Source organism: Manacus candei, unplaced genomic scaffold, assembly GCF_025592945.1.
Source record: "Manacus candei isolate 608988 ecotype Guabito, Panama unplaced genomic scaffold, ASM2559294v1 h1tg000023l, whole genome shotgun sequence".
Taxonomy (NCBI): Eukaryota; Metazoa; Chordata; class Aves; order Passeriformes; family Pipridae; genus Manacus; species Manacus candei.
This window is the reverse complement of record NW_026138071.1, coordinates 24,233,652-24,261,067: the sequence shown is the minus strand read 5'-3', so window position 1 is coordinate 24,261,067 and position 27,416 is coordinate 24,233,652. Positions and strand designations below refer to the sequence as shown.

Genomic DNA, 27,416 nt, shown 5'->3' with positions numbered 1-27,416 from the left:
CAATTAGATTGATTCAGCACCACGCTGGGCTTTTCTCTTACTTTCCACCAATTACGGAGGCTGACAGAAAGGAGAAGAAGAAGTATGCTGCAATAAATGGGAAAGAAAGGGAGGAAAATATTGACATTTCCCAAGATTTAGGACACCGTCACAGTAAATCCACAGACTTAATAGGAGCCTCACTTTAATATAGGAAAAACACCAGAATCAGTCTCCAAAGGCAAATAATTTCTGTGACTTCTCCTTTCTAACAGAAATGCTGGCTCGTCGTGTAAATTATCTGGAGATATCTGTGCAATATGACAAAAGCATGGTTCTCTAAGGCTCTGTTAACCATTTTTCTGTATTTAAACTGGAATATATTTTGAATTCCCACAATATTCTTTCATAACCATAATTTTATACACAACAAATGTGTACCTTAATAGGAAGAAAAGTGGAAAATCATCTCAAGAACTGTGAGGGAGACTTTGCATCCTCAAGTTTGTGTAACAGGCCTGAAGGCAGATTTCTGTTCAGGTATTAATACAGATAGATTCTGTTCTGCCAGCAGACTTCCCCTTTCCACACTCAGCTAGTATTAAAGATCTCTGTACTGAGTGCAGAAGACTACGGGGTTTTATATGTTAAGATTTTTTCTTCTTTGCTAGCACTTTTCTAGGTTAGATTTCTTAGAGACACTGTTCAGACACAGATTATGGGCCACATCAGGGATGGAAACCCCCCAGCTGTGACACTGTGGTTTCTGTCTTTCCACTGTTTTAAATTCTGTTTGTTCTCCCTAAAACCTGACTTAATCACAGCCCTTCGCTCTCTGTCTTCCCAGAGTGGAGTACCCTTCCTGCAGCTTGATGTATCCCACAAAAAGCTATTTCTCCAAACAGCCTGTCTTCCTGCCTCAGGCCCACAGGGATGGGCACACTGATCTCTTAAACTTCCACTTACTTTGAAATCTCTGTGCCTGAACCCAAGATTTCCTCTTGGTGAAGGCCCTTTCTGTATGTAGGGCAAAGCATAAGCTCTCATGAATTTTGGAGACTTTTGAAGTGAGGGAGAAGACGAAGTTCTGATGTGGGGGTTGCAGCCATCAGCTTGCAGTAATTAGAGGATCCAGCCACAGCATCATTTCGTGGCTGCAGGAGCAGTTCCATCGATTGAATCTGTTGCTGAGCCTGTTTGATGTCAGGGTCTCTGGTGGTTTGTGTTACTGGTGTTTTGTACAAAATGGGAGTTCTGCCTTAACACTGGAGATGCCTCTGTTTGAAGGGATCTCTCCAAGTGTTTGTTTCTTTCTTGAATCTGAAGTTTTGTTTCAATCCAGTGTTTTCCCTGCTCTCAAAGACAACCATAAGAGAATCACAAATTGTCTCCACATCAGGGAATACAGAGAATTAAAAAAAACCCCTCTGTGTACTGGCCAGGTTTCTCTGTGCTGCTTAATTCTCTGAATTAAACATGAACTACCTCCTCCTACAATTGAATTCCTTGGGGACAGTATAGGTTCTCTCAAATTAAGGATTTGGGGGCAGTATATGCACCGTCAGAAGGGTACATGCCTGTCTGAACAGGGATTGACTATAAACCCACTTTAAAATCCATGAAGTTTTCTTTTTTCATTTCATCCTGCTCAGGAAGGGATTAGAGTCTCACTGGAACAGCTCTTGGGATACAATGTTTTGTAGCTTCTTGTTTTCTGTTTAGCTCTTCTGAGAGAGAACTCAACACAGCAAGACCAACACCAGGGAATGTTTGCTCTTTTACCTGATGCTCAGAGATCTAAAGTTTCATATCCACCTCCTTCTGTGTCTTCAGTGACAGCCCCTCTTTCTATGTGTATCAGGTGTTTGCTTTAGGAAAGCAATTTTGCCATCCTTTTTTCCCCAGTTAAACTGTAGATTGTTCTACTTTTGCAGTAAACAATGTCTAGAATTCTACATATGAAAGTGCATAAGGGTCACCTTGAAGAATGACAGGGAAAGATTTCTCATCAGTCTCTCTACTTCTCTGCTAGCTCATATGGTTGCTTTCCCATTTTTCTCAGAATTCCCTTGCCTTAAGCATTGTGGGGAAAGTAACATCATGAAGCAGATCAGGTTGGAAGGAACTGCAGGAGGTCTAATCACCTTCCTGCCCAAAGCAGGGCCAGATATGACATCAGACCATTAAGGGCTTTATCCAGCCTGCTCTTGAAAACCTCCAAGGATGGAGACTGTCCAGCCCCTAAGGGCTGCCACTTTGGCTGCTTGAGTGTCCTCACTGTGGAAAAGTTTCCTGTTAGCCAACGTGAATCTCTTTTGTTTCAGTTTATGCCCATTGTCTCTCCATCTCCCACCATCAGTCAAGTGCTCCAGCCCTTGGACATCTTGGTGACTCTCCACTGAACTCACTCCAGTTTATCAACACCTTTTATTTCAAATATCTGCTTTTAATTCCTGCATTTACTGCTCTTTTTGATTTGTTTTTTTCATATATGTACAATATGTATAAAAAACAGAGGATACAGGCTTTGATTTTTTTTTTCTCCTGAAAATCCTTAAGGAATCAGGTGAGCAATGAAAACATACATCTGGGTACTTTCTCCTTTATTGCATGTAATAGAAATATTACCTGAGGCATCTAAGTGCTTAAAAAGATGTGAGCCTTTCAATCCCTATAGAACTGATACTATACCATGTAATAATTTGAAATCTTACTGTGCTTTTCCTCCTGATCTCACCAAGATTTTAAAACATAGTGCAAAATGTTGCTGCAGTTTTATCCTTGTTCTTCCTGAGAGCTAAAGTTGTAACCTCTCTTTCTGTTTCAAGGCTTCTTTTAAAATGCAGAATTGTGCTTTTATTATTTATTACTGGTTTTTGTCAGTACTTTGGTGCACAGTTTATCAGCTAATATGGTGAATTTGGTTTATTTTTGTAAGAAGGAGTGGGGAGGGGCATTTTAAAAACGCACTTGTTTACACTTGAGAAAGCACTTGCCAAATGGGGCATGTTATTCATTGGCCTCTATTCAGGGATGGGGTGAGGACACCGCAGCAGTGCTAGGCTAGGGCAGATTCCATCTTCTGAGGCCAGAAGGAGCCACTACAGAAATACAGAATTCATAAGAAATACTACCATTTTTAAGCAGATCCTGAGGTGTGAGGAGGTAGATTGTCCTGTACCCAGGCTCTGAGCATCTGACCAGAGCAGTGTATTACACACACAAGACTTTTCCCCTGTAGTTCTTCTGCAAAGCATCTAAAAAATTCAGGTGGTACAGCACCACTTTCAGTAACCACCTCAGCATTTGGGAACACACTGCTGTGAGATTGCAGGTTTTATGGGGACAAGTTTCTCCAGCTTCCAGAGGATGGGATTCATGATGCCTTTATCTAATAAGGCTGACGAGTAATCGGTCCATTAGGCTGCTGTGTGTCAGCTCCCACCTGCAGTAAGGCCACCTTTCAGCCTTCATTTTCATAAGGAAAAATTACATTTAGTGAATCTGAGTGTGTTTGCAGCCGGCCAGTTCCTGGTCCAAGTTGGAGCACACTTTTAACTGTCCTAACTTCCCCTTGATCCCCTTGCTCTGGACATGGCCACATGAGGCTGCTGAAACTTAGGAAAGCCAAGTTGTCCTGAGCCCACTGCCTGCTGGGCAGCAAACACTGGGGGAGGTTTCTGTTGTCAAAATGACTCATGTTTCCATAATTTCTGTATGAAATTTACAGTTGAAGTCAACCTGTAATTGTTATGGATATGATTTTATGTGGTAGTTTTGTGACGTGGATTCTCAATCTGTTTTTCCTTGTGTTTGAATTCTTATCCTGACTTTTGTGAATATACAAAAGAAGTGAATTCTATTGTTAGCTCCCCCAGGGCCCCGTGGTTGTTGTTCACACTGTAGAACAGAAGAGCTCAGAGCTGAGCAGTCATGATTGATAGTTTTTGTATCAGTAGTGAGGTATGGCAGGTAAGATCAAAGCTGGGCTGTGCATGGTGTAAGAGATAGTACCTGACCTGGAGGACTTCAGAATGTGTCCACAGAGGCATTAGGTGCCCAAGTACCTTTAGGAATCTAAACTGCATAATCTAAGTAGACAATACAAAGGAAGGTGGTCAGAGAAACATGTAGAGGTGACTTGGCCAAGGTAATACAACAGCACCTGCAACAGAACTAATGGACAAGCTGGATGTCCCTCCTCGGCTGTCAGGGGTCTCCAGGTATGAGATCACAGCTTCCCTTTCCCCATGCAAGTTACCTTTTCAGGTAAGACAGAACAATGAAAAATTTGGAGATGAATTTTGGTTGCTGACTTTCTCCTCTTCCCCCCTCCCTGTTCCAGAGTGCCCTATTTTTAGAAGTCACGCATAGTGCCGGCTCACGTTGCAGCAGCTGGGCTCTCTGAACCTTCATGGAGTAACTCCTTATAGGTTGTTCACACTCAGCCAGTGGAGGGAAATGTTTTCCTGCATTATGTATTCCTGCAGATCTTTTCCACAACAATAGGGCAAGTAATTGTAATGTAAATTATACCAGTCTGCATTGTAACCCTCTGCAACACAAAAAAAGTGTTTCCAGTGATTCTCATGTTAGATATTGATTTGACTTTATCAGAGAAAGATCTTCTTGCTTTTTAAGAGTTTAAGAAGCAGAGAGACCATGAATTAAAGACTCACTTGGGTCTTTTTACCATAGGAATTATAGCTGTGTCAGGGTAGTAATGGCCCTCAAACATCTCAAGCTCAAGTTCCCCTCATCAACCTTGTCTGCAGGATTTGTTTTGCCCTGAATTAAATACCTGTTCTTTTCCTAAGGTGCCCCTTTTCGAGGTGCAGACTTCTTCATGTCAGTGAATTTCTAAGCAGAGTTGCTTAACTGTTGCTGAAAAAACAGTACTGAGAAGAGCTGTGGGAGGGAGCCCAGTGTTTTACAGCTCCAAGTACAAAGATCTGTCACAAAGAGTTGTGGCAAAGCTGATCTTGCCTTTAGGTGGCAGAAGGAGTGATGACCTCTTAAGCACCCCCCAGCCATGCATTCTGAGGTTCTGAAATGCCTGCTGGCTTTCCTGGAGCTGTAGAAAGACATCTTGAGTGGCTAAATCACAACAGCTTCCAGACCTCTGGCTGGAGGCCTTGTGTTAGTGCTGACTGCATCTGCATCCCATGGAAGCTCGTAATCCACGGCAGCACATGGAATATGCTGTGTTAGTTCTCTTGTTGCTGAAGAGATGGCAAATGAGGCCACTGAGGTGAGGAGTTTGTGTTCATGTCATCTTCCCCAAAGTTACAGAAAAGCAAAGTGCTTGGGGTGGAAGGGTGACTGCACAGCAGGGTGATGCTGCTTTCCCTGCAGTGGATGGGGGAGGCCAGCCCATTAGTCCAGCACTCACAGGCCAGCACTTGTGGAAAGCTGAGCATTGAAGGAGGTGCTGCAGAGGAACCTCTGAGCTCCTAGAGCTCCTAGAGCTGCTGCTCTCTGAGCCATGCTGCCAGACACAACCAGGTCTTACTCTGGGTACACCCAGGTTTCTGTGGGTCCTGCAGTTGCAGCACTTGAGGGGAGGAAGGAGAACAGAAAAATCTGAAAGAAGGAGCTGCCAAAAGCAGAGGCTTGGCTGCCATGTTCACATCAGTGAGTAGTTGCAATGGTGTGTTTGGTCCAAGCCTTTTGCAGTTCATTTTCTTGAGTGTGATAACAGAACCACCCCAGGCACTCCAGCGAGAGGTGAACCCTGGCAGTCCCACAGTGCATTTGGCCATTCCCCATCAGGAGGAGTCAGGGCTCAAACTGCTCCCATTTAGTACATGATGCTGGGGCCACTGTCACTGCCATCCCCTCCTTTCCCTTGCAGGGGCAAGAGAGTTTAGATTTTGGTTCCTTGTGAGATGAGGAGGGACTAGATGATTCTGCACATGCCAGTTCAAATGAATAAATACTTATTGGCAAGTATCCAGTGAGATTTATACCATGGCTTGCTCTTAGCCTATATACAGCTTTCTACCTTTTCTCCTTGCTGCTGCTGCTGCTTATTTTTTTAAGCAATATGTGAACTTGATCATTGCGTTGTGTCAAGGCTGTGGGAAATACTGTGCAGAACAGCACCTCCCTTGCAGCAGGAGAGTCCTTGAGACTTGTCAGCCCCATTAAAATCTGGAGACTGCACAGGAGCATAACCTGTCAGGCTCCCTTTTTTTCAGTCACCCCATAATTGCTGTATGTGGCATGGAAAATGTGCTAGAGTAAAAAGCTAATATTTTGACAGAGTAAAAGATCGATGGAGTAAAGGCATTACTCAGCATTTTGAAGATTTGTCTTGTCTTAATACTGCCTTGCTCTCTAGGGCTTCTGATATATGAAAGAATTCGTAGTATTTTAGTGTAATCTTAGGGAATATCCTTGCATAAGTAGGGAAATAAAATGGCTCAGGACAATTTTAATAATTCTGTCACCATAACAGATCAGTGAACGCTCGTTGCCTAATGGCAAATAAAATAAAAATTCCTGCTAATAAATCGAGAGAAAAGCAAAAATTATAGGGTTTAATTATTATTATTCTTAAACACTACTTTATGTCTTTCATTTTGGTTATGAACAGCAACAGTTGTCAAGGCTGAATAATGAAAACTAAGCTTTCCAAAAGAGTTTCTAATAGAGAGAGCTAAAACTAGACCACTTAAAATTCATGGCTACATCACCAAAATATATATTGGAAGCACTCTGCATCTGAAATCTTTGTTGAAAGTCATACATTAAAACTACTGCTGGATTCCAGTCACTAAACCATCAGTGAACCTGTGGAGTTGGAAAGGTCTCAGAGGCTGTCGTGTAACATTTTCTGGTGACATGGGTAGCCCTCTCTGCAGCCCAGAATGTAGAGCAGCTCTGTGAGAACAGCCTGTGCTGAGTGAGGGCTCACTTTTCAAAGTCATACCAAAAAATCCACTCTTGTACACTAATATACTGCAAAGCAAGACACAGCTTTGCTGGATTTATATGTGTGGCAGCACGTGCAGCATTTCCGATTCAATCAGAAGAAAAATAGGCACTTTAAAAATTACATTAATACATAATTATGTGACATAATGTCAGGTCATAAATGTAGTCGTATCTTGTAATGCACGCTTGGATTTTATGAAGGTTTCAAAAAACCTTCCCTCAAATAATGCAGGAAATCACATGAAAACAACTAAATAGAAAATGTTTGCCTTGTTTCAGCCAGTTTCTGAGAGGTTGCAGAGGTCTCCCAGGAGAGTTATATCCACAGTGCTCCCGGAGATGAAATAGAGCACAGTAGGATGGGGCATGGACTGCATTTCTATTTTGTCACTGACTGTCTTGGTCTCAGAGATCTGTAAGTTCAGATCAAGGCTTGGCAGGAGAAATGAAGCTCCATCTGTCTTACTGAGCTGGTTTTGGCCATTAGGCACAGAGAATGGAGAAGGAAAAGGCGGCTCTCCTGGGTGAGCATGTTTACTGCTCTGAAACTGCAGGCAAACGTGTCAGATAATCCTTTTTTATGAAATTGGCCTTAAAAATTATTGACTTTTAAAAGACTCTTTCAGAACCTTACTCTCCAGAGCGTTAAAAACTTTATTCTGAGTTCCAACCCAAAGTACCTTTTCTTCTCCTGCCTGCATTGGCCCTTGTCTCCTCCATGGTATTTAACATTCAGCAGAATTCCACTGAGCAGCCAAACCCTCTGCTGGCTTTGCTTTGTGGGGGTGGATAACTAGGGTGTTAAATCCCTCTCATAAGATCATCTCTGCAGTTTCCTGATGACCTTCACACTAATATAACCCATCTTCCACCTCACTGTTGTATCTCCTTGGGCTGCATCACCCTGAGGGGCATCATCTTCCCATGACCAGCCAATACACCTCTGTGCCCTCAGCTTACACCAGAAATTTGTGGTAATCTCCAGAGCAAGACCTTGCACTTCTTACTATCCTAATTTATTTCATTTTTGTTTCTCCAGTCCTTGGTGTCATCCAGCTCTTCTCGTATTTGATTGTGATCCTTATTAGTATGGTCACTGCCATCTAACTTTGTGCCATTAATGTTTAATTAGTTTGATTCTTCTATTTTGTGCCAAGATAACTGATGAAAATGCTAAATGAAACAAGTCTCCGGACCAGTCCTGAAGGTTTCGCATTAATAACCTTCTCCCCATTTGATCCTTTCTCTTTTACCACATCTTATTTCATCCCCTTCAGCAGATTTTTCTTTTTTTAAGTTTGTTTTGATGCTAATTCCAGTATTTTTAAGCTTAATAATTTCCCAGTGTAGCAGTTAATATGACACTTCACAGGAATAAAGTTTATTTATTTTTCTTTTAGTCAAAAAAAAGGCAGTTGTGTTTTCAGGAGAGGATGGAGTCTCTGTTGCTGTGGTGGTAAACCCATTCCATACAGTGATCACCTTTCAGGGCTTTTTTGAGCTCATACAATGTGTCATGAGAGGCTGATTCACCACTGTTCCATTTTATTTTAGGTAATGGCAACTATATGGGTGAAAATGTTATTTCTAAGGTCTGTGCTTTTCAAAACAAAACAACAGATCACTAATTTAAAATATTTTCTTCACTATGGTTCCTGCAGCATTATGGCAGAGCCCTCATTAGGTGATACACTGACCTTATGACAAACTGTTTCTGTTCCAAATACACTTGCAAAGGTGTTTACCAGCTTCTGTCACATGTTTAATCCAGATACATTCCAGTTCCCTCTTCCCTCAAGATGTATCACAGCTCTTTATGATAAACCTTCAATTGTATAATACTAATACTACTACTAATAATAATACAGCCTGACTTTAAATAGTGTAAAGCAGTTTCAGCAGGTACTGCTTTAACTTATATTTCTGTTTATCATCAGAAAAACATTATAGCTATGGGTTAGTGCCCCATTCTAGAGGAAATCTTTCATTCATTCTTTCTCTGCTTTCAATACTTACAACTCCTGCACACGTACCCCTCAGTGTACACAGATTGTGCACTGGTGTAGTTTTTGCTCCTCCACAGTCTTTTTTCCCTCCAGGTATTGGTTCTGTAATTTGACCTGGATTTGGTCTTTGGGGCCAGGTTGCTGTTGCCTTATCTCTGAGCTTCCCAGCACAGAGGAATACATGCAGGCTAAGGGAAGCTCTAGAGCTGCCTTAGATCCCAGCCTGACCTTGACTTACCTTTTAGGAGTGCCATAAGCCCTCTGGGAGTGCCCAGAGGGACCAGTGGCTCTCCTTGATTTCAGATGGATGTATCAGATAAAGGAAAAGCAGGGGTATCTTTTTGTTTCCTCCCTACAAAAAGGTGCTTACTTCAGATTTTATTTTGATAGGACTTTAAGCATGCGAGTTTTCACTGAATCATAGCCTAAAACTCTATTGTGAAGGTTTGATTGGGTTTTCTGAAAATTACAGGTGTTCTTCTGGATAAGAGAACTGCAAATAACAGTGGCTCTTCAAACTAGAATAAAATAATAGGTGTGCAGCATTAATTAATGCATTTCCATTAGTAACCCTGCTAAAAGGTGCTGATTAAGAGTTATTTGCATTTAATCAGAAAATTTAATGTAATACATTTTTCTTTTTGTTAAACTAATGTAAGCTTTATTACTACTGCTAAAGCGAATTCTGCTCAGGGTAAATTAAATAGGTGTTTCATAGAATATGTTGCATATATGTTCTGTACTGCTCGTGTCTGTGCAGCTGACCTTCTCATTTGTTACTCTCAGTGCCAGCTACTGCTTTTTCTATTCACACGAACATTGTTTTTTAACAGGAAATGCCACTATGTTTTCACTTTGGCAAGAGAATGTCAGTGTCTGCACAGTAAGAGCTGTTCAGGGCACTTGCTGGCAATCCAGGTATTAATCATTATTATGCTTTGCTGCTCACTATAAAAACCTCTCTTTAAAAACATATCTTTGTAGTAAGATTGAGCATGTGGGTTCAAAAGATTCACATTGTGCCTCTGAGAACTTGTACTTCGGGTCCATGAAATCCACAGAATTAGCTGATATTCCTGTGCTCAGGAGGCTGCCGCCTGTCCTAGAGGGGGGAGGCTGCTCCCTTTTCTTTGAGAGATAAAAACCACAACAACTTGTTCGCTGTCTTTGTTTGTACGCTGAGCTCCTGGAAATGCCAAGCTGTGGAATTCCTGCAGGGTAACAGCACCCCCTGCGCTGCCTTGGGAAATGCCTTAATCCAGGATCCCCAGGGACAGCTCCCCGAGCCTGAACACACCTCCCCTGCACAGCAGCCTCTCTGGAGCTCGTGGCTCACACCAGTAACACAGAGTTTCCTCTCCTCGTGGGGAAGCAGCGCTGCTGTGCCTTAGGCAGTCAGGGTGGGGTTGGGTTGGGCACACAGTCAATCGTGTCTCACCATCAGCACGTAGAAAAAACTTCTGTGAAGTGTGTTGAGTGTAAAGCTTGGGGGTGATTGACAGTACTGTTTTGAACATTTTGTTTCACTCTTCAGTCTTGTGTTAGACTGAATCAAGTGGTTTTTTCAGGAAGAACATCATGAAATCATTATAAGGTCCTCCTAAGTAATTAACTGTTCAGAGTTGCATTAGTTAAACCAATGAAAAACTGATTCCTATTTTTTGCCCTCACATATGTGATTATGATTTTTTTCACAGTGTGCTTTATGTAAGATATTGTTCTATATTATCTAATATGTGATGTTATGTATTGTTTACAGTATTTCTGTGCTACGTTTCTGAGTTGGTCACTACTTATTTTGACCTATTCATAGTTCATAATTCAGTAACATATCTAATATATTTCTCTGCCATCCATCTTTCCCACTTCTTTATTCAGGAAGCTCCCTTTTAACACAGAGTCACGACTAGAAGGCAAATTTTCATTATTTCTGTTGAAAAATCCTCATTTCTTGACTCATTCCTTATCTTTGTATATTGATTAATGTTCACATCTTTACCCAAAGTCTTATTTTTCAGGTCAGGTAATTCACTTCATGTTCTCTTTATGTCCTCTGAAGTTACTTGGTATAGGTGTTCTGCTCATTTGAGAAAACAGATGAAACCATATTATACTTTAAATATGTTTAAGGTCAAACATTAAAAATTCCGTCTGTCTACTCACTTGAGATACTTGGAGCATTTCTTTGTTCTGCTTTATATAGTCTTGTAAATCTCTGTGAAGGGCACTGTTATAAATCAGTAAATAAACCACCAAATTTGAAAACTATCTGCTGGCACAACCAGCTGCAGAGCTGAGCTGCAAAGCCTCACCTGTGGTTCCCTCCTGATCTCTCAGAGTGTGAGCAGACATTTTGTAGGTGACAACTCTCTTCTAGGGCAAGAGGTTGCCATTTCTCTGCTGAGCCTCCCCTTCCTTTCTCATCAGAAAACTCTTAGATGGAAAATGTCAGCCCTGTCAGATGTGTTCCCTTCTCTTCTGGGAACTGGCTCCTTTGGAAAAGTGGCAGGTTGGATGGAGATGCAAAGGTGCCTCCTGTCTTTGACAGGAATGGCAAGAGAAGGACCTTGCTGTCCCCAGAAGCTGCTTTCAGTCTCTGAGCATTAAAGCAACCCCTTGGCATGACAGAGTTCCCTCCAGTGCCTCCCACTCTCTGGCACTGAGGGTGTGTGCAAACCAGAGAGGTGGCACTACAAATGGAAAAACATCATGTCTCTGGCTGAGCTTTTCTCCCCTATGATTCCTACACATGGCCATGGCCATGATTTAGAGACATGTCTTTCAGTTCTCTGTGCAGGTTCTGGGCACTTACCACTTCGCTGTTCCTACGTGGCAGCCATCAGCATCCTGCTGGGGAGCTGCTGTCCCCAGCATGAAAAGTTATAACTTGCAGTTCTGAACTTGTGTCCTCTGAGGATTCGAGCTGCTTTTGAACTTGCTTTCACTTTACCTTCAACTATTTTTCTAAGGATTCTCAGCTGCATCTTGTACTGGTGGTAGTTTCTGTCTGTATAAAATGCACAGTAATGCCAGGAGGCTTCATTGCTGCATTTTAAAATACACCCTAAAATCTGGCTTTCACCAGCAGTCTCCATAACTTGAGAGCCTGCTCACATTTCTCTGACTTTCAAAACCCTTGGATCAGAAGAAGGAATTACCAGTAATGCTGTTTTTCCCTCAGACTGGCAGAAATGATACAATATTGTGCTACTTGAAATTTGTCCATCTTCAGAAGATTTATATAGGAATTAAGTGGTACATTGACCCTGTGTGTTAATGGAAGCAAGTTTCAACCAGCAAGAAATTTCTTCTTTGTGAATAAATCAGAAATTACTTGCTGTGCTTGAAAAAAGAACATAATAGTGCCTAAGCAGTGTCCTGTAACATGACGTGTTCCTTACACCAGGGCAAACTGGGTGTAAAATATCATCACTCTGCTTTGACAGCTCTGTGTTTCCCTTTGCAGCAGCACTTGAGAATCTGACAACAGAGAATCAGGACCTCTTAATTTTAATGAAAAACTGACCCATGTTTTTACTCACAAAGTTATTCATCATGGTAATTTATCAGTCACATTCTACCCACTCAGAAAACTAGGATATTTGATAGAGCAAGAAAAACTGACTTCAAATCCTCAAGTACTTCAGAGAACTTATAGTGATAAATGGGTTTTAATTAATTTAAATATAGTTAGAGGATCAGATGAAGCATTGTTTCAAAGTGGTACTGGAAGAAGCTACAGAGATTTGTGATGTCTTTACTTGTCATGTCTTCTGACATGCTAACATGCAGTGGAGCATTCAGAAGGGATCTGGCCATCACAAACCCACTTCAAACCCATTTTATTTCAGAATAACTAGTAATTTAATGGTTCTTGTCTAGTTCCAGCTTCTGTTCCATCGGTCACCATTAGAGTTACATGGACAATTATATCACAGAGCTGCCTGGTGACTCAGAACCGTGTGGTATGTACAGACACTCCCTCCAGACATCCTTCTGGGTGTCATCCTCTGGAAAAAGAGTGGAATTTTAAGCAAATGTAATGTTTCCATAAACTCTGTAGCACAGATTGCTCAGTGTAAGCTGGCAGAGCTGTATTAGTGAAGAGTAATTTTACAGGCTCAGCTGTACAATTACAGTTGTATTTTACAGCTGACCTCAACCATTCTGTAAAATAGCTGTTATCAAAAAGGATTGATTATGTTCTATTTCTAGTGGCTCCTTGTTCTTCCCACTGACTTCTGAAATCATGATGGGCTCCTGAACAAGCAATCTGCAATCTTGAATCAGATGTTGAGCTCACTGGAGGTTTCATGTCTCTTTGAACTCAGGGAATCAGTGGCCCCAGAGGTCCAGCGAGTCAGATTTGGGCTGTTGACTCTTGGTTCGGTCAGGATGCACGAGGAGGCTGATGCACAGAGTCACTGCAGACAGAGCTGTACTGTTGGATCTGAAGGGTTGCAGTCCCTCCTTCTGTGCTGCTGGCACACAAGAATTAACTGTGTAGACTTTGGCCCTGTGCTTGAGGAAGTAATTGAGCTGCTTTGCAAGCGTTTGGTTTGAGTCTGTATAGCCCAGGCACTGCTCCAGGGGCAATACAACACAAAATCATGAAAGTACCTTTCACCATTCACTATAGTTTTACCAGGCCCTGACTTTGGATTCTCCCTTTTTCCAGGAGACAATTCCTGCATGGTCCTTGCTTTTCTTGGGCAAAGGAAAGCTGTGTTAGGATATGGCACATTTAACTTGGCCCTGCTGCAGTATTTCCTCTTGCAAAGGGCATTCACCATGTGCTCCTTCGTGAGATGTCTCAGGGACCTGTGGCTGGGTGGCACCTCAACCTCAGGCTGGACCTGGAAACATTACCTAGCCCACAGCATATGTAGAAGCAAACTGATGAAGGAACTAGCTAATTCTCTGTGAAAAAGATGGTGACAGAAAGCTTTGGGAACACATGGTCTATCACTTAATTAGCTGGAAAGCCTGACAAATAATTATGACCCTTTTTTATTTTTCCTGAGCTGTTCTTCAATTTTTTCTACTCCTGCATGTCAGTTTGAATTCATTTTTACCACATAAATGTTTTAATATGACAAACAAAAAAATCTGTCATAGATACACCTATTATCTGATGTGTAGTTGGTTTCATTTGGCTTCCTTTTATCACATCTGGTAGCCTGGTAGGTGGAAAGGAGTGAGTCCCGTGAGCGGGAGCAGACAAGGGTGAAGTCAATTAAGAGCTTGAAGGAGTTATTTTTCCAGTTTTTGACAACATTTCTAGCAATGCTAGTGCAGTGTAGACAGCTACTACAAATATGAAGAGGGAGAAAGTGTTTCTTGAAAATATCTGGTAAGATATCCATGAAAGATGCCTTTCAGTGCCACCGTGAAATGAAGCACAAAAGCCATTTCAGTAGCTTCCTTTGTTAGATGAAAATAATTTGTCAAAAAATTCTTCTGAAACGCCAGCCATGAGATAAATGTAACGTATGGGTGAAAAATATGCATGGAATCCAGAACGTTCATTTACTATTAATTAGCTTCCAAACACAAGTAAGTAGATTTAATTGGCACCGTGGCGAGAGTTTGCTTGCGAAAGTGTCACTAATGAACAGAACAACTGTGATCAGAGGCAGCATACACAGCTTCTCAAATGTTTCATTATGGACCCCCAAAAAAGTGAGGGGGATGGCCATGCATCTGATTTCTAGTTTATTCTCTCTGTTCATGAAAGAATGTAATTTAGTTATTTAAATGGTAAATACAGAAAGGAGTTTGTGCCCAAAGGAAGAAAGTTTATAAGATGAAATAACATAACTGTTACTTTCCTGATTTGTGCAACTAACTCTGGAATGTTGCAGTATTTGTCTCTATTCACAGCAAGGGAAAGGTTATTTTATGGGAAAATATTAGTTTGTTCTGTCTCAAGGCACCAAGTCACTGCACAGACAGTGGTGAGGCAACTACTGTCACTTTTCTACCTGGATGTAGCAACCCTTGGAGAAATTTATTGGGCTTTTTTACTATTCAGAGAAAGGAGAAGAAATAGTTCCAGTTTTGTCTTCCACCCCCAATGCTATGCAGATCAAGTTAATGGAATGGCTCTTGATGTAGGGGGAGGAAGGAGCCACTGCCTGAGAAAGCCCTTGGAAGTCAATGAAAAGCCCCCCGGCATGTTTGGCTATCATTAAATTCAGACTATGTTTCGAGGAGAGATCAAAGAGACAGAAATTAAGGAAGTCTGAATAGTGGTGCAAAGGGGAAAATGCTGAGTGGAGCTGCCTGAGATCTGTCTACTGTTCATGATTGCACGTCCAGTTGAAAAATTACTCATGGCTTTTGTTAGGATAAATATTCCCATAGCCTTTTGTATACATGCCTTAATCACCATTCCATAATTATCCTAAGGGAAAAATCACGGAGACTTGAAATTAGTGTAAAACAGGCATTAAATCTCTGACACAATGTACAGAATCCATCATGATATCGGCAAAACCAAAATTCAGGCTTCAGAGGAGATAAGAAATACAGAAGTAACTGCATGACTTGGTGAATTTGGACATTCCTAATTGCAGTATGGACTCACAATGACCCTTTGGGATTAATCTAACCTTTATCCTCTTTTGGTAGGAAATGGAGATTTTTAAAATAACAGACAATCACATAGCATAGCTGTGTATATTACTTGTTATATTACTTGGAAAGCAATAGAAAAAGAGCAAAATTATGCTTTTTCATTTTGGGTACCCCTTTCTGGATCTACACTGATATTGATGTGCTAATTCATAGTTTTATATAGTACTTCTTCATAAAATAAAGGATTTTTTTAACATTCTGTGGAAAACATAATGGTTAATGTGCATATTTGAAATAATTGGATTGCTTTATGTTCATATGCAAGTGAGTGAAAACCTGTGGTTTGAATAAGTGGGAACAAATGAATGAGGGAGGATTCCCAGACCTGTGAAATTGTCAGTGTGGATTGCCTACAATTTTGGCACATTGCAATTTTCAAAGATTTGGTGGAGCTTGAAAGGCAGTAAAATGAAACATGTACAAGCAATGCAAATTAGGAAGCAAGAATTGGGTCAGTGACATTTGCAGTGATTCCCTCCCAAAGCACAGGGAATCACTGCAAATACTGCAGGTAAGGTAAGCACTCTGATGTTGGAATTGTCAGTGATTTGGTTGGTTGTGCCCATGCACTTGGACCAGTTGGACATCAGTTGTTCATGTAGTGGCCTTAGAGCCTGTATGTCAATGGTTCCTGCATGTGTAGGGCAGGTCTGTTGCATGTGCCATACGTGTGCTTTGGGTTTCTCTGGCAGTCATAGTCCCAGGGCATTAATACCCTTTCCTCCTTTCAAAGGCAAGTTGTGAAAATAAAAACTAAATTCAAGGTTCGTGGATACTCTGCTGGTGGTCATGTGAGGTAGGTGATGGTTATTTTGGAACCTGTGGCACTATCTAAGTCCCAGGAGTAGCAGACTCAGCATCAATCCTGCTATTTTCAGTAGACCTGCCCTGGAGTTAAAGGACTTGTGAAGAAGGACGTCAGAATTTGTCTTCAGATAAGCAGAAAACATTTCCAAACGCAGGTATCTAGGGCATTTTTTTTTATTTAGCTTTTAAGCATTTATTTTTAGATAGCATGGCTCCACTTGATAGCAGAGTGTGAATTTGAATGTTGTGAAGCAATATAAATGGCCATTAAGTTAGGAAGCACAGTATGACCTTTTTGAAATATTATGCCAAACATTGTGTTTGCTTTGTGAGCTGAGTGGAACTTCTGGAAGGCTGGTGCTGATGAAAGGCACTGGCTTGGTCTCCGGGGAGAGAGCACATTATTGCAAGATGAATCTGGGGATTTGACAAAAATAACAAAACAAAGCTGTAAGACAGGGTTAGATTTTAACAGGAAGAAGTTTGGATTAACTGTGGTGACTTTCCTATGCCTTATTTTTCCAGAACACAACAATGCCTTTTATTTTTAACTTAACTTTTGAGCTTGAAAAGTGTTCTACCAAATCCTGAAAGATGCTGTGAAGGGGGACTGTGGGAGAGCATTTGGGCAAGCCTGCCAAATATTTATGCACCTTCATTAGTAATATCCTGGTATTATTAAATATTAGAGCAGCAGTGCTCCAGTGCTCAACCTATGCTGATGTCCCAGTGTCCTATGCAGTGCATGGAAAGGGTAAGGAGGGGCAGGCAGGAAGGGGCAGTGGAGGTGGAGATGAGGTTCACAGGGAGGTGTGGAGGGCTGTGACACCGTGGGCACAGAGCCCAGCCAGCATTAGAACTGGGACAGAGCCTCTTGTGCTGGGGGCAAGAGGAGCTGTTCTGAGTTGGCATATTTTATATAACATACTCCCTGAAAACAGCTTTTGTTTCTTCAGACTGACTCTCAAAACTTGTCTCTACACGAGCAAATAGAGGACTCAGATTCTTTCTCTTGGTGCAGAAGTGATTGATCTTCTTTGTGTCTTTGTAAGAGGCATCAGCCACAAAACCCAAGCAGTGATGAGGAGTGGGTGCTGGTTAATCTGAGACAGGAAGCCTTCAAAGTCTTGAATTACAGGCTCCCCAGGGCAGTGGTCCCGGCCACAAGCCTGGCAGAGTTCAGGTGTTTGGACAGCACTCTCAGGCACATGGTGGGATTCTTGGGGCTGTCCTGTGCAGGGCCAGAGGTTGGACTTTGCTGATCCTTGTGGGTCTCTTCCAACTCAGGACATTCTATGATTCTATGAAAGTAAAACTGCAACCTAATTCCAGTCACTGTTCACAGTCCCTTCTGTATCTCTAGTTTAGGCTTCATCTTAGTCAGCAGGTTTGTTCTTGAAGGGGATTAAAGTACCCCAACAGTAGCAGTGACTCCCAGTAGCATCCCATTTTTATCTATACTACAGGTAAATAAGTAGTTTGTAAATCAACACAAAACTGGCTTTGAATCCTGGCTTTGCTTGATGCATCCCAGTTAAATGAAGCAGTTTATGTACTTCCATTGTGACCAACTTAGATAAGATTTATGAACACAGGGCAAGTATTTGTCATTTGCTCCAAAAAGCTGTGTAAGGTGCTGTCCTGGAACAGGTAAATCAAGGATATACCCATTCTCCATCTGCAAGAGTATGTGGTTTAAGCCATTGATTCTCAGCTGGAGAGATGCATCTCCCTTGGGAGGCATCCCAGCTATAAAGGTGAGGCACATACTGTACTGCAAAGTGCTGAATGAACATTTGAAGGATGCTTGTAACACCTTTTCAGAGAAGATGGGAAAACTTACATTTTTCAAGTACGTCTGGATTCGAAATTAGCTTTTACCCTTCAGCTGGCTCAGTGTTGTCACGTGTCTTGGTGAGTTTTTCAGTTCATGCATACAGAATATGTGCCCTGCAAATATAACACAGGCTTACTTGCATCTGTTCTTGTGGCATGGAACTTGCAGACCAGAGGTAGGGGTTTAAGTATTTTTGTTATTTTTTTCCAAAAAAATCTTTTTGCCCTACCTAGGTATAAAAGAAGTTGAAATATAAAAGAAGTTTAAAGATGTTGAACTATGTTCAAAGCTTTACCTTTGTGTAACAAAGGATGCTTCCTAACACTGGTTTTTTTTTTAATAAAATCTTGAAAGAGGATCATCACATATCTATTGCAGGAGACGTTGCTTCTTCTTTTCTTAAATTTTTTTTAGAAACATGATAATTTTTCTGTCTGAGCTTGTAGACAAAGCACTGCCAGACAAGTAGACAGCTAACAAGCTTTTCACATTAGCAGGCACTGGTGGCATCAAGTAACCTTGTTGTATTACACAATCAGCCATCTCATTGTTTACATAAAACTGATACCAGGTTATATGAACATCTGTCCTGCATGTGGGACAAGCATGTTAAAGAGAGGTAACAACTTACTTAGAGCTGTTCCAAAGCACAAGCAGCTTTCCTGAAACTTCAGTTTTAAAGAGTTTGTAGGAAAAATATGTGTTCTCTAAGAAAATACCACCTTTTCTAATAGCCTTAGCTTAATTACTTTTTGTGCAAAGTGGGATGGAGGCAGGCTTGCTTTTCACATAATTAATGTTTCTGCTGAAGCTTATACACACTCCTCGTTGTTCCTAAATGAGGCTCCCTCTCTGTATGGTATCAGTCAGGCTGCTTTCTGAAATGCATCTTCACCCAGGAGTTTTCAATCATCTGAATACCATATCGTATTTTTTAATCATACAAAGCCAGTGGCTGTGCCAAACCAACATCCATGCAAAGAAAGGTGTCCCAGAACCCTGAACTGATACAAATTCATCTTCTAAAACCAGCACCGTGGAACAGAATAACTGTGACTGTGAGGTCCCAGAAGAGTAATGAAGCCCATGACACCTCAGCACAGCCACACTGCCCCTTCCCAGGGATGCTCCCCTCTCCCAGCCCACCCCAGCAGTGACTCTTCTCTGCTGGGCTACCCCAGAGCTGCCACCAGGCAGATGTTAACAGTGGAATATTGAGCTGAGGTGCTGCTGGGTGGGTGTCTGCAGTGAGGAGGGAGGTGTGCAGGGCTCTGCACTGCTCTGCTACTGGTAGTAGCAGCTGAGTGGTGCTGGGTACCCTGCCCTTGCAGCACAGGCACAGCTCCTCCAGTGCCTCTCTCCTGTGTCAACAGGAGCTTTGTGATTTGCAAGCTAATAATGTTTTTGGCGCAGTTTTAGCTATGGAACAAATCCTTGTTAGTGATGATTTCTGAAGCACAATTTTAATAATGACATTCTTCACTTACATGATGTAGCACTTTTCAAAGCACTTAGGAATTATTACTGAAGTCTCAAAATACATCCTTAGGGTAAGTTTAGTTCCAGCAATTATTCAAGTTGAGAAACAGAAGCACAGGGGTTTAAATAACTTATCAGAAGTTGTAGGAGAAGTTTCTAGTAATACTGGATTCTTGGATCCCTGCTGTCTTTGCAGGATAACACAGCTTTCTATCACCCTTGACGTACTATCTTTTGTTATTGTACTTCCTTTAATTTTTAAATGAAACTAATCTGCTAGAGACTGGATTTTACTTCTTTTCTCTTTCATACTTATCTGTTAAAATAACCACATTTTTTCCTGATACCATTTAAGTTGTAAAAAGCCTTTGTTTCATAACATATTTCTTAATTGTACCTTTCCAGTCAAGGCTGCTACTACCTTTGGTAATGCAAAGAACATCACTCAGCTGTGAAACTGTGGCAGAATTCTGAATTATAAAACACATTATATGTAAGCAAGAGGCTGCAAGGACTTATTTGGGAAAATAAAAAGAATAATTATATGCATTGCCTTAAACAGTTGAACCTGGGTCCTCAGGTGGTCTGAATCACCATAGCAACATCGAATTCGTTGAATCTCACTTTGCACAAAGGAGATCTATTCTATTCTTCAATTTTTCTTCATCCCTTGAAGACTTCAACAGTTATTTACAGCTTCTCTGTCCTTTACCTCATCCTCCAACTCCCTGTACTCCCTTCATTACTTCCTGCATCACTTTCCCAGCAAACTCTTTCTCCCAGGGTGCTCCTGTCATTACAGAGCATCTTTACAGCTCCAGGTAACACTGTCCTTTCAAAATCAGCTGCCTTTTCTGACATGTAACTCCAGACCCCTTCCAGTGACATCACCACTTTCTATTGCTCATTCCCTTCCCTTTCAGCTCCCTTACAGCAGTCTCTGTCCTCTCATATTCCCTTGCTCCCTCACCCCTTCAGCCACCTACTCACACATGATTCGTGTTCCTCGTGGTTTGTCCTCTTTTCAGCCTGGATGCCTAAGGAAATAAGGTTTATATAATTAATCCATCTGTCAGGCCCTCTGTGTATCTGTCAATCCTCCTTTAATAACTTGGAATCTGTTTGCTGAACCAGAGCGAGGGGCAGCATGGCATGAGAAGGCAAAATCCTTAAGGTTTCGTGAGAACAACTGTCTGGGGAGAGGACAGAGAGCATTAGTAGTGAATTGAGGAATATGTAGCAGAGGTCAGCCTTCACACATTATATCTTGCACAAAATGGCACATCCATTCTGTGCCTTGGTGCTGTTTCTCATCTGTGCTCACCCAATGAAATAGGTGAGCAATTGTGGTAAAGAGGGCAGGGCAAGGCAACAGAACATGCAAATCTACCCCAAATTGGACAACATTAATACCATGGATCATAGAATAATGTTTTCTCTTTTTCAAGTTCCTTGTTGTTTCATTTTTCTCCATACATTTTCCTCTTTCTTTTCCCCTCTTGTCTCTGAAGTTTTCCTCTTTCCTTCTTCTTTCTATCTTTTACCTCTGTGTCCTCATCTTCATCCTCTAAGTTCCTTTTCTCCAAAGGAATGCCTCAACAGTAATTTCAGTCTTGCCTTTCATCCTGCACTCCCCCACATACTCTCTTGTTACTGCTAATTGTGCTCCCTTCCTGGACTGACACTGCTTCCCGAGAGGAAGGAGAACTGCCGTAATGATTGGTGGCAGCAATGTCTTAACCATCTTCTTTAGAGCACAAACACTGTCACAGTGTTTGAAAAGCTACATTAATTGAACATAGATTTGTTCAAGCTGCTCATTGAATGGATTTCCCTTGTGCCTGGCTTGTGTTACAGCTTATTTTAGCTATAGACTGAATCCAAACAATAGTTATTACTCCTGCCAGCGGCTGCCTCCCCCAGATGCTGAACCCTCCTTGATCTGAGGACCTGGCGTTGCACAGAACAGAGACTCCAGCAGTCAGGAGCAGCAGCAACTAGATGCTAAGTGCAGACCTGGCTTATCGAACCGTGACCTTGGAACGGAAAGAAAATACTTCTCACGGCTTAGATTTTACTTCAGATAACTTCTGCAAGGAAGTTCATCTACTCCCTGTGCAGCAGTTTGGGGAGTCACAGAATCACAGAATATGCTGAGTTGGAAGGGACCCACAAGGATCATTGAGTCCAACTCTTAGCCCTGCACAGGGACTCCCCAAGAGTCACACCATGTGCTGAGAGTGTCATCCAGATACTCCTTGAGCTCTGTCAGCCTTGGGGCTGTGACCACTGCCCTGGGGAGCCTGTTCAGTGCCCAACCACCCTCTGGGGGAAGAACCATTTTCTAATATCCAATCAAAACCTCCCCTGACACAACTTCAGGCCATTCCCTCGGGTTCTGTACTGGTCACCACAGAGCAGAGCTCAGTGCCTGCCCCTCCTCTTCCCCTCATGAGGAAGTTGTAACTGCAGTGAGGTCTCCCCTCAGTCTCCTCTTTTCCAGCTGAACAGATCAAGTGCCCTCAGCTGCTCCTCACACGGTTTCCCCTCAAGGCCCATCACCATCTTCACTGCCCTCCTTTGGACACTCTAATAGCTTAGCGTCTTTCCTATATTGTGGTGCCCAAAACTGCCACAATATTCAAGATAACTGCACCAAGAGTATGCTTGTCCTGGGGTCAGGACTGCTAAAGGGGCTGGCAGGGAAAGGGGTGGGCATCTGAAAGCCCACTGAGGCTCTGACAGCCACTGTGGGCTGTTCCATTTGTGTGTCGGCTTTGCTGAGTCTGTGTGGGATTCCTGTGTGTTGTGCACTGTATGGACCTTCAAGAATGCTCCTTCCCACCTGTATTGTACTGGGGGTTGGACTAGATGATCTCCAGAGCTCCCTTCCAACCCTAACTTCTGTGATTCCTTTTGGCTTGTAAGTCATCACCCCTCTGTTTCAGCCTGCTGCTGAAGCCCCTATAGAGGTGGCATTGCATTTCCAGGAGAGGTATCTCACCAAAGCCCAACCCCTTTTCCACAGCTGAGACCACTCCACGAGGATTTGTTGAAAGCTGAATACTTTGGTAGAGAAGTAGCTTGGCCCATGGAGGTTTCCTAACCCATGGGCAGTGGGGACATTTTGGTCCATGCCCATCCATGAATGCCCCCCTGAGCTGTCCAGGTACTGAAATGGGGCTCCTGGTAATGCTAACTGAGCTGCAGCCAGGCTCTTCTTACAGTGCTGGGGATTCCCTGTGCTAACAACCGTCGCCCTGCAGAGCGACACAGGAGCAGGACACGTGGAGACAGTGGGATACTCTCTGGGAGAAGGACTCGCAGCATCTGGCTGCCACTTCCAGCTGCACAGTGCCTCAAGTCTATAGCTGGAAGCAGAACTGGTGCAATGGGTGCTCTCTTGGTGGTTTTGTATTATCAATGCAGTGTGGGTGGTGTTCAGAGGTGCCAGGCAAACACAGCTCCAGATAACAGCCGTGGACACAGCGTGGCCAGGATTTCCCTCCCGTGCTGTGCTCTGCATCCTCAGGGTCCATGTGTTGGCCTGGGCTTGCTGATTTAGAGCTTCAGCCTGGGCACAGGTGCAGTGCCCTGTACGTGTAAGCAGGAGAGATTTGCATTTCATCTCTCTGAATCAGCGCAATTCCCCTAAATGCCCTCTTCAGTAAATTCCTAATTGCCAGCAATTTATGTCTTTACCTATTTATTGCAGCTTGCAAAGTTTGCAGTAAATTTGGCTTGTGATTTTGTATTTGTAGCAGTTAAATCACTTATGTTCTGAGAACTTTAAAGAAACATATGCCTTAAAATCAGCAAAGCATTTACTACTTTTGCATACATGGTAAAGTCTATTTTATTTTACTGCGTTACATTACTAAATAACCTTGGTTGTTATTCTTCAAGGTCTCAGTGTGTCGAGCCATTAACAACTATGGAATGTATCTAAACTGCATTAGAACTGCATAACTACAAGCTAAGGGGTAATCAAAGATCTGTCAGGCTTAACGTAAGCATATGGACAGCTCTCCGCTACTAATATAGGAAAAAAACCCACTTAATTTGGAATTTTTAGGCATAAGTCCCTAAGGATACTTTTACCTAAATGATCTTCAACTTCTACAGAGCAAGTGGAAACACCAGTGCAGGAGAATAAGGAACTAAGAGTTATGATCCTCTGAAAGGGAGAAGGAGCACATGAATATTTAACCTGTGTATATATATAAAATTAGTACAGAGGTAAACAGCTTGATGAGTAATGATGCATATATTTAATTTATAGTTTTATGCATTTTTAAAGAAAATAAATGTAAGTAGGTAGAAGCTTGAGTTTAATCAAAATAGCAAAAGAAGCATTTGGGCTAGTTTATTCTCTGCTAAACATTGAAACACATGTGACAGCTTCTGAAAATTGCAGTTCCTGAAGGGGAGGAAGCAGAAGAATCTGTGAGGTTTAACAGTGGTTCTGGCTACGCTGCAGACAGTAGGCTTTTCACAAAGTCTGCAGGATTTGTGGAAATACAATATATTGAACCTTTCAGGTGTTACCACTAGACAGGCCCTTCGTCATCTGAGTAACATCGGTGCCAAAGCTGTGGAACTTGTCAGGTGTTCTGACACTACTTTTTGTATTATTAAGATCAAGAAGTGATTAATAAAAAGAGAAATGTGGCACTGTGTGGTGGAAACTACATTTTTCTTCTTAGGGCCACTCTCAAACAGTTTTTCAGGAAGAATGACACAGTTTAAGAAATCTGAATCTTGAATTCATATTGACTCCGAGGGGATCCAACAGGAGAAAGCCGAAGTTTTGATTTCCATCCTGGCTGCATGCTGATCCAAAACAGTGGGCAAAGTCCAGGGTGGGATCTGAAAATGTCTTCCAAAGGACAGCAAATTGCTTTGTCCCTTCTCCAGGTACAGCCACTCAGCTGCTCAGGTGGTGCTCATGTTCCACAGCATCTCCTGCGGGCTGCCATCAGCACTGCCATGGCACTGGGCTGCTGTTCTCCTTCCTCCCGACAACTTGTGTAAGCCCAGGATTTTATATCAGCATATACAAGAGACATATGAAATAAGGGAGTGGAAGAAGTGCAGTGTAATATATACCACTGGGATACAGTAGAGTAAGAGGTAATCTATGTATATATCTCCATAAGAGGGAGGCTCAGTGCAAGAACTACTAGAAGTTAGTTTGCTGGAATCCAGATAGATCTTCACCATAATGTGCTTAGCAGTGACTTTTGTATTGTGATTTATTGAGAAGCTGTGTTATTGCTTTTAATTTTGAAAAACCATCTATAACCTGTTCACAGGAATGAAACTCAAGAAAACCATATGTTCAGGATATTGTTGCTAGTATGTTATGTTTTATGGTTCTTCGAGATGCCTTAAATGATTTCTCCATCAATGGGTCTGTATTTTGTGGCTACTGCAGGTAGCTCTACACTCCCAGTGAATTAAATCCTGTTGTGTTCCTGCTGCTTCTTCAGAAAAGCAGCTGTTTAATGTCTGTCTGTATGGAAAAAAATCATGCAAATATTTCATTTTTCCCCCTGATGTTGTAAACGTTATTATTAATAATTTTCTTATAATAATTTTGGATTAGGTAGGTCTAGGAGAAGGATGAAGAAGACGAGGTGGTGTTTAACAAAGTAGTTGAGGAAGGCTGTGCTACGAGTACAGACTGCAAGGAAAGAGGAACAAAGATGTTTGTGTGAGGAGCTGATAAGCTCCCATGTTGTTATAGAGGACACTTGCAAATTCAGGCTGGTCAAGGCAACCTTCTGTCTGCTCTGTCACAGCTAAATTGTGCCACTGTACAAGCTGTCTGCAATATCAAACCCCCCTCAGAAGCATCACCTTTTCTTCCTTTCACTGACATGCATTGAATATCCGTGTCATGTTTTGGTTTTTTCTGTTGGTTGGACAGTTGCCCCATCACTGACAGCAAGCAGTGAAGTTCCAGGGTTTGGCTCATGTGTCATTTATTGAGGTGTTGTAGAGTCCCTCAGAAGTTCCCCCTCTGCATTACAAAGAGTGTGTCTGCTGAACAAACGAAAAAAGACTCTGTCAAGGTAATACTCTCAGTGGTGTAACTCTGAGTGCTGTTCCCATGTTGCAGCCTTGCAGGTACATGTGTGATGCACAGTAAATCTGGAAATATGGGTGTGTAGACTAATTGTTGTTCTGCCAGCACTAACAGCCTGTGCTTGGGGTGTAAACACTGTGCAGTGGTGCTGTGCAGCATTGGAGCTGGTGGGAGCAGGTGCTGGGACCAAGCATTCATGGATAAATACAGACATCACTTTGGTTAGCTTAATAGTCTATCAATATACACTTTCCTAGAGGAAATGTTAAATGTATAGCTACTGCTCGACTGTCAACCAGTTGCACATGTGGCAAGTCCTTCCAGATCAGATACACAATAACTAGATTTACTTCTTGGAGGGAAAAAAAAAAAAACAAACAACCAAAACAGTGTGTTTACTCAGACATACTTGCTGACCTAAGAGATGTTTAGGTAGGTAGTTAAAGCTAGTTAAAAGGGGCAGGTGAATGCAAGTTATCCCAGATGCCTTCCTGCTAGTCTCCAGGAAGATCATGATGTTAAATCCTCTGTGGAAAGGGATAAAAGGCTCCGTGCAACTCTTGCTGGAATTGAGGAGCCACGCTCTTGTCAGAGCAGTGATTTGACCTCTGAAGTACAGCAGGAAATTTTTGTGCACCTCTGCTTCTGTGGGGAGGAACCAGATTTAGGAAAGGTGAGGTTTGTCCTAGAACCAGGTCTCAGTGGGTGGACTGTGTCTGTCTCTACTAGACATGTGCATGCAAATGAAGGAGACAAACATCTTGCCATGCCTGCATATAAATGTGCAGTTTAAAAGTTTTAATATTTTTATGCCTGAACTTCTCAGGTTCAAATTTTAGAAGTCATTGTGTTTGTGGGTTTTTTTTCCCCTCTCCTCAATTAGCATATCTCTGTTTGTTAGGGAATGCACACAGTGCTTTGTCGATTGAAGCATTAATTGCCTTAGGCCTTCACGCTGTAACAATCTGAATTATTCTTTCAGATTCCCCTTCAGTTCTCTGGTTTCTGAGTGCCTTAGAAGCAGTGAAAGCTGGACTCGGTCAACGTGCAGGAGAATAAGGAGAGTTCCTAAGCCCTGGGTTTTATTCCATGAATTAACACGGCTACTGGGATAAGGGGACTATATCTTTCCACTCCTCTGAAGTGCTCAGCTCACTATTTGTGGGCCGTAAAAAAAGCAGCAATAACAATAATCCTTGTCTGACCATTGAGAGGAGTGAATCCACCGTGCCTTCCAGCAGCTCACAGCCAGTAAAATGGGATCATATAGTGCATATCATCTGCATTTACTGTGACTACCTGCTACTGAGAATATTGATTATCTTCCATGCTGCCGTTCTGGTTTGTATCTTCATTTCTTTCCTATCAGATAACCACTCTTTTAGCCCAGTGTGTGCCTCAGGAAAGAGAAACCTGGGAAAGGGGCAGGTTTGAACCAAGTGTCACAGTGCTCAGGGACATTCACCCTTGTGTATCTCATGGATCAACACAAACAGCTATTTCTGGCAGGAATACCCCTGCACTTCTGGCTTTTGTGGGCTTTGCACTGCTTTGCATATATGCTGCCATAAGAGCTCAAATAATGTGGCCATTCCTAGATAACAAACAACATTTTTTTCACCAAAATGAATTCTGTAAA

The 27,416-nt window shown here is 42.1% G+C and overlaps 1 protein-coding gene across 4 annotated transcripts in view; it reads left to right on the top strand.

Moving 5' to 3' along the window:
• The window catches only part of SPAG16 (sperm associated antigen 16), a 377,720-nt gene that overhangs the window by 300,772 nt on the left and 49,532 nt on the right, over positions 1-27,416 (top strand). Inside the window, exon 17 of one of the 4 annotated variants that reach the window (XM_051786774.1) lies at positions 5,834-5,901. The exons of the other annotated variants lie outside the window; for them this stretch is intronic. Within the exon in view, the coding sequence (XP_051642734.1) occupies positions 5,834-5,871 (38 nt within the window). The 3' untranslated portion in view covers positions 5,872-5,901. Of the gene's footprint in view, positions 1-5,833; positions 5,902-27,416 lie in introns of those variants that run through there. 4 annotated transcript variants of the gene reach the window in all.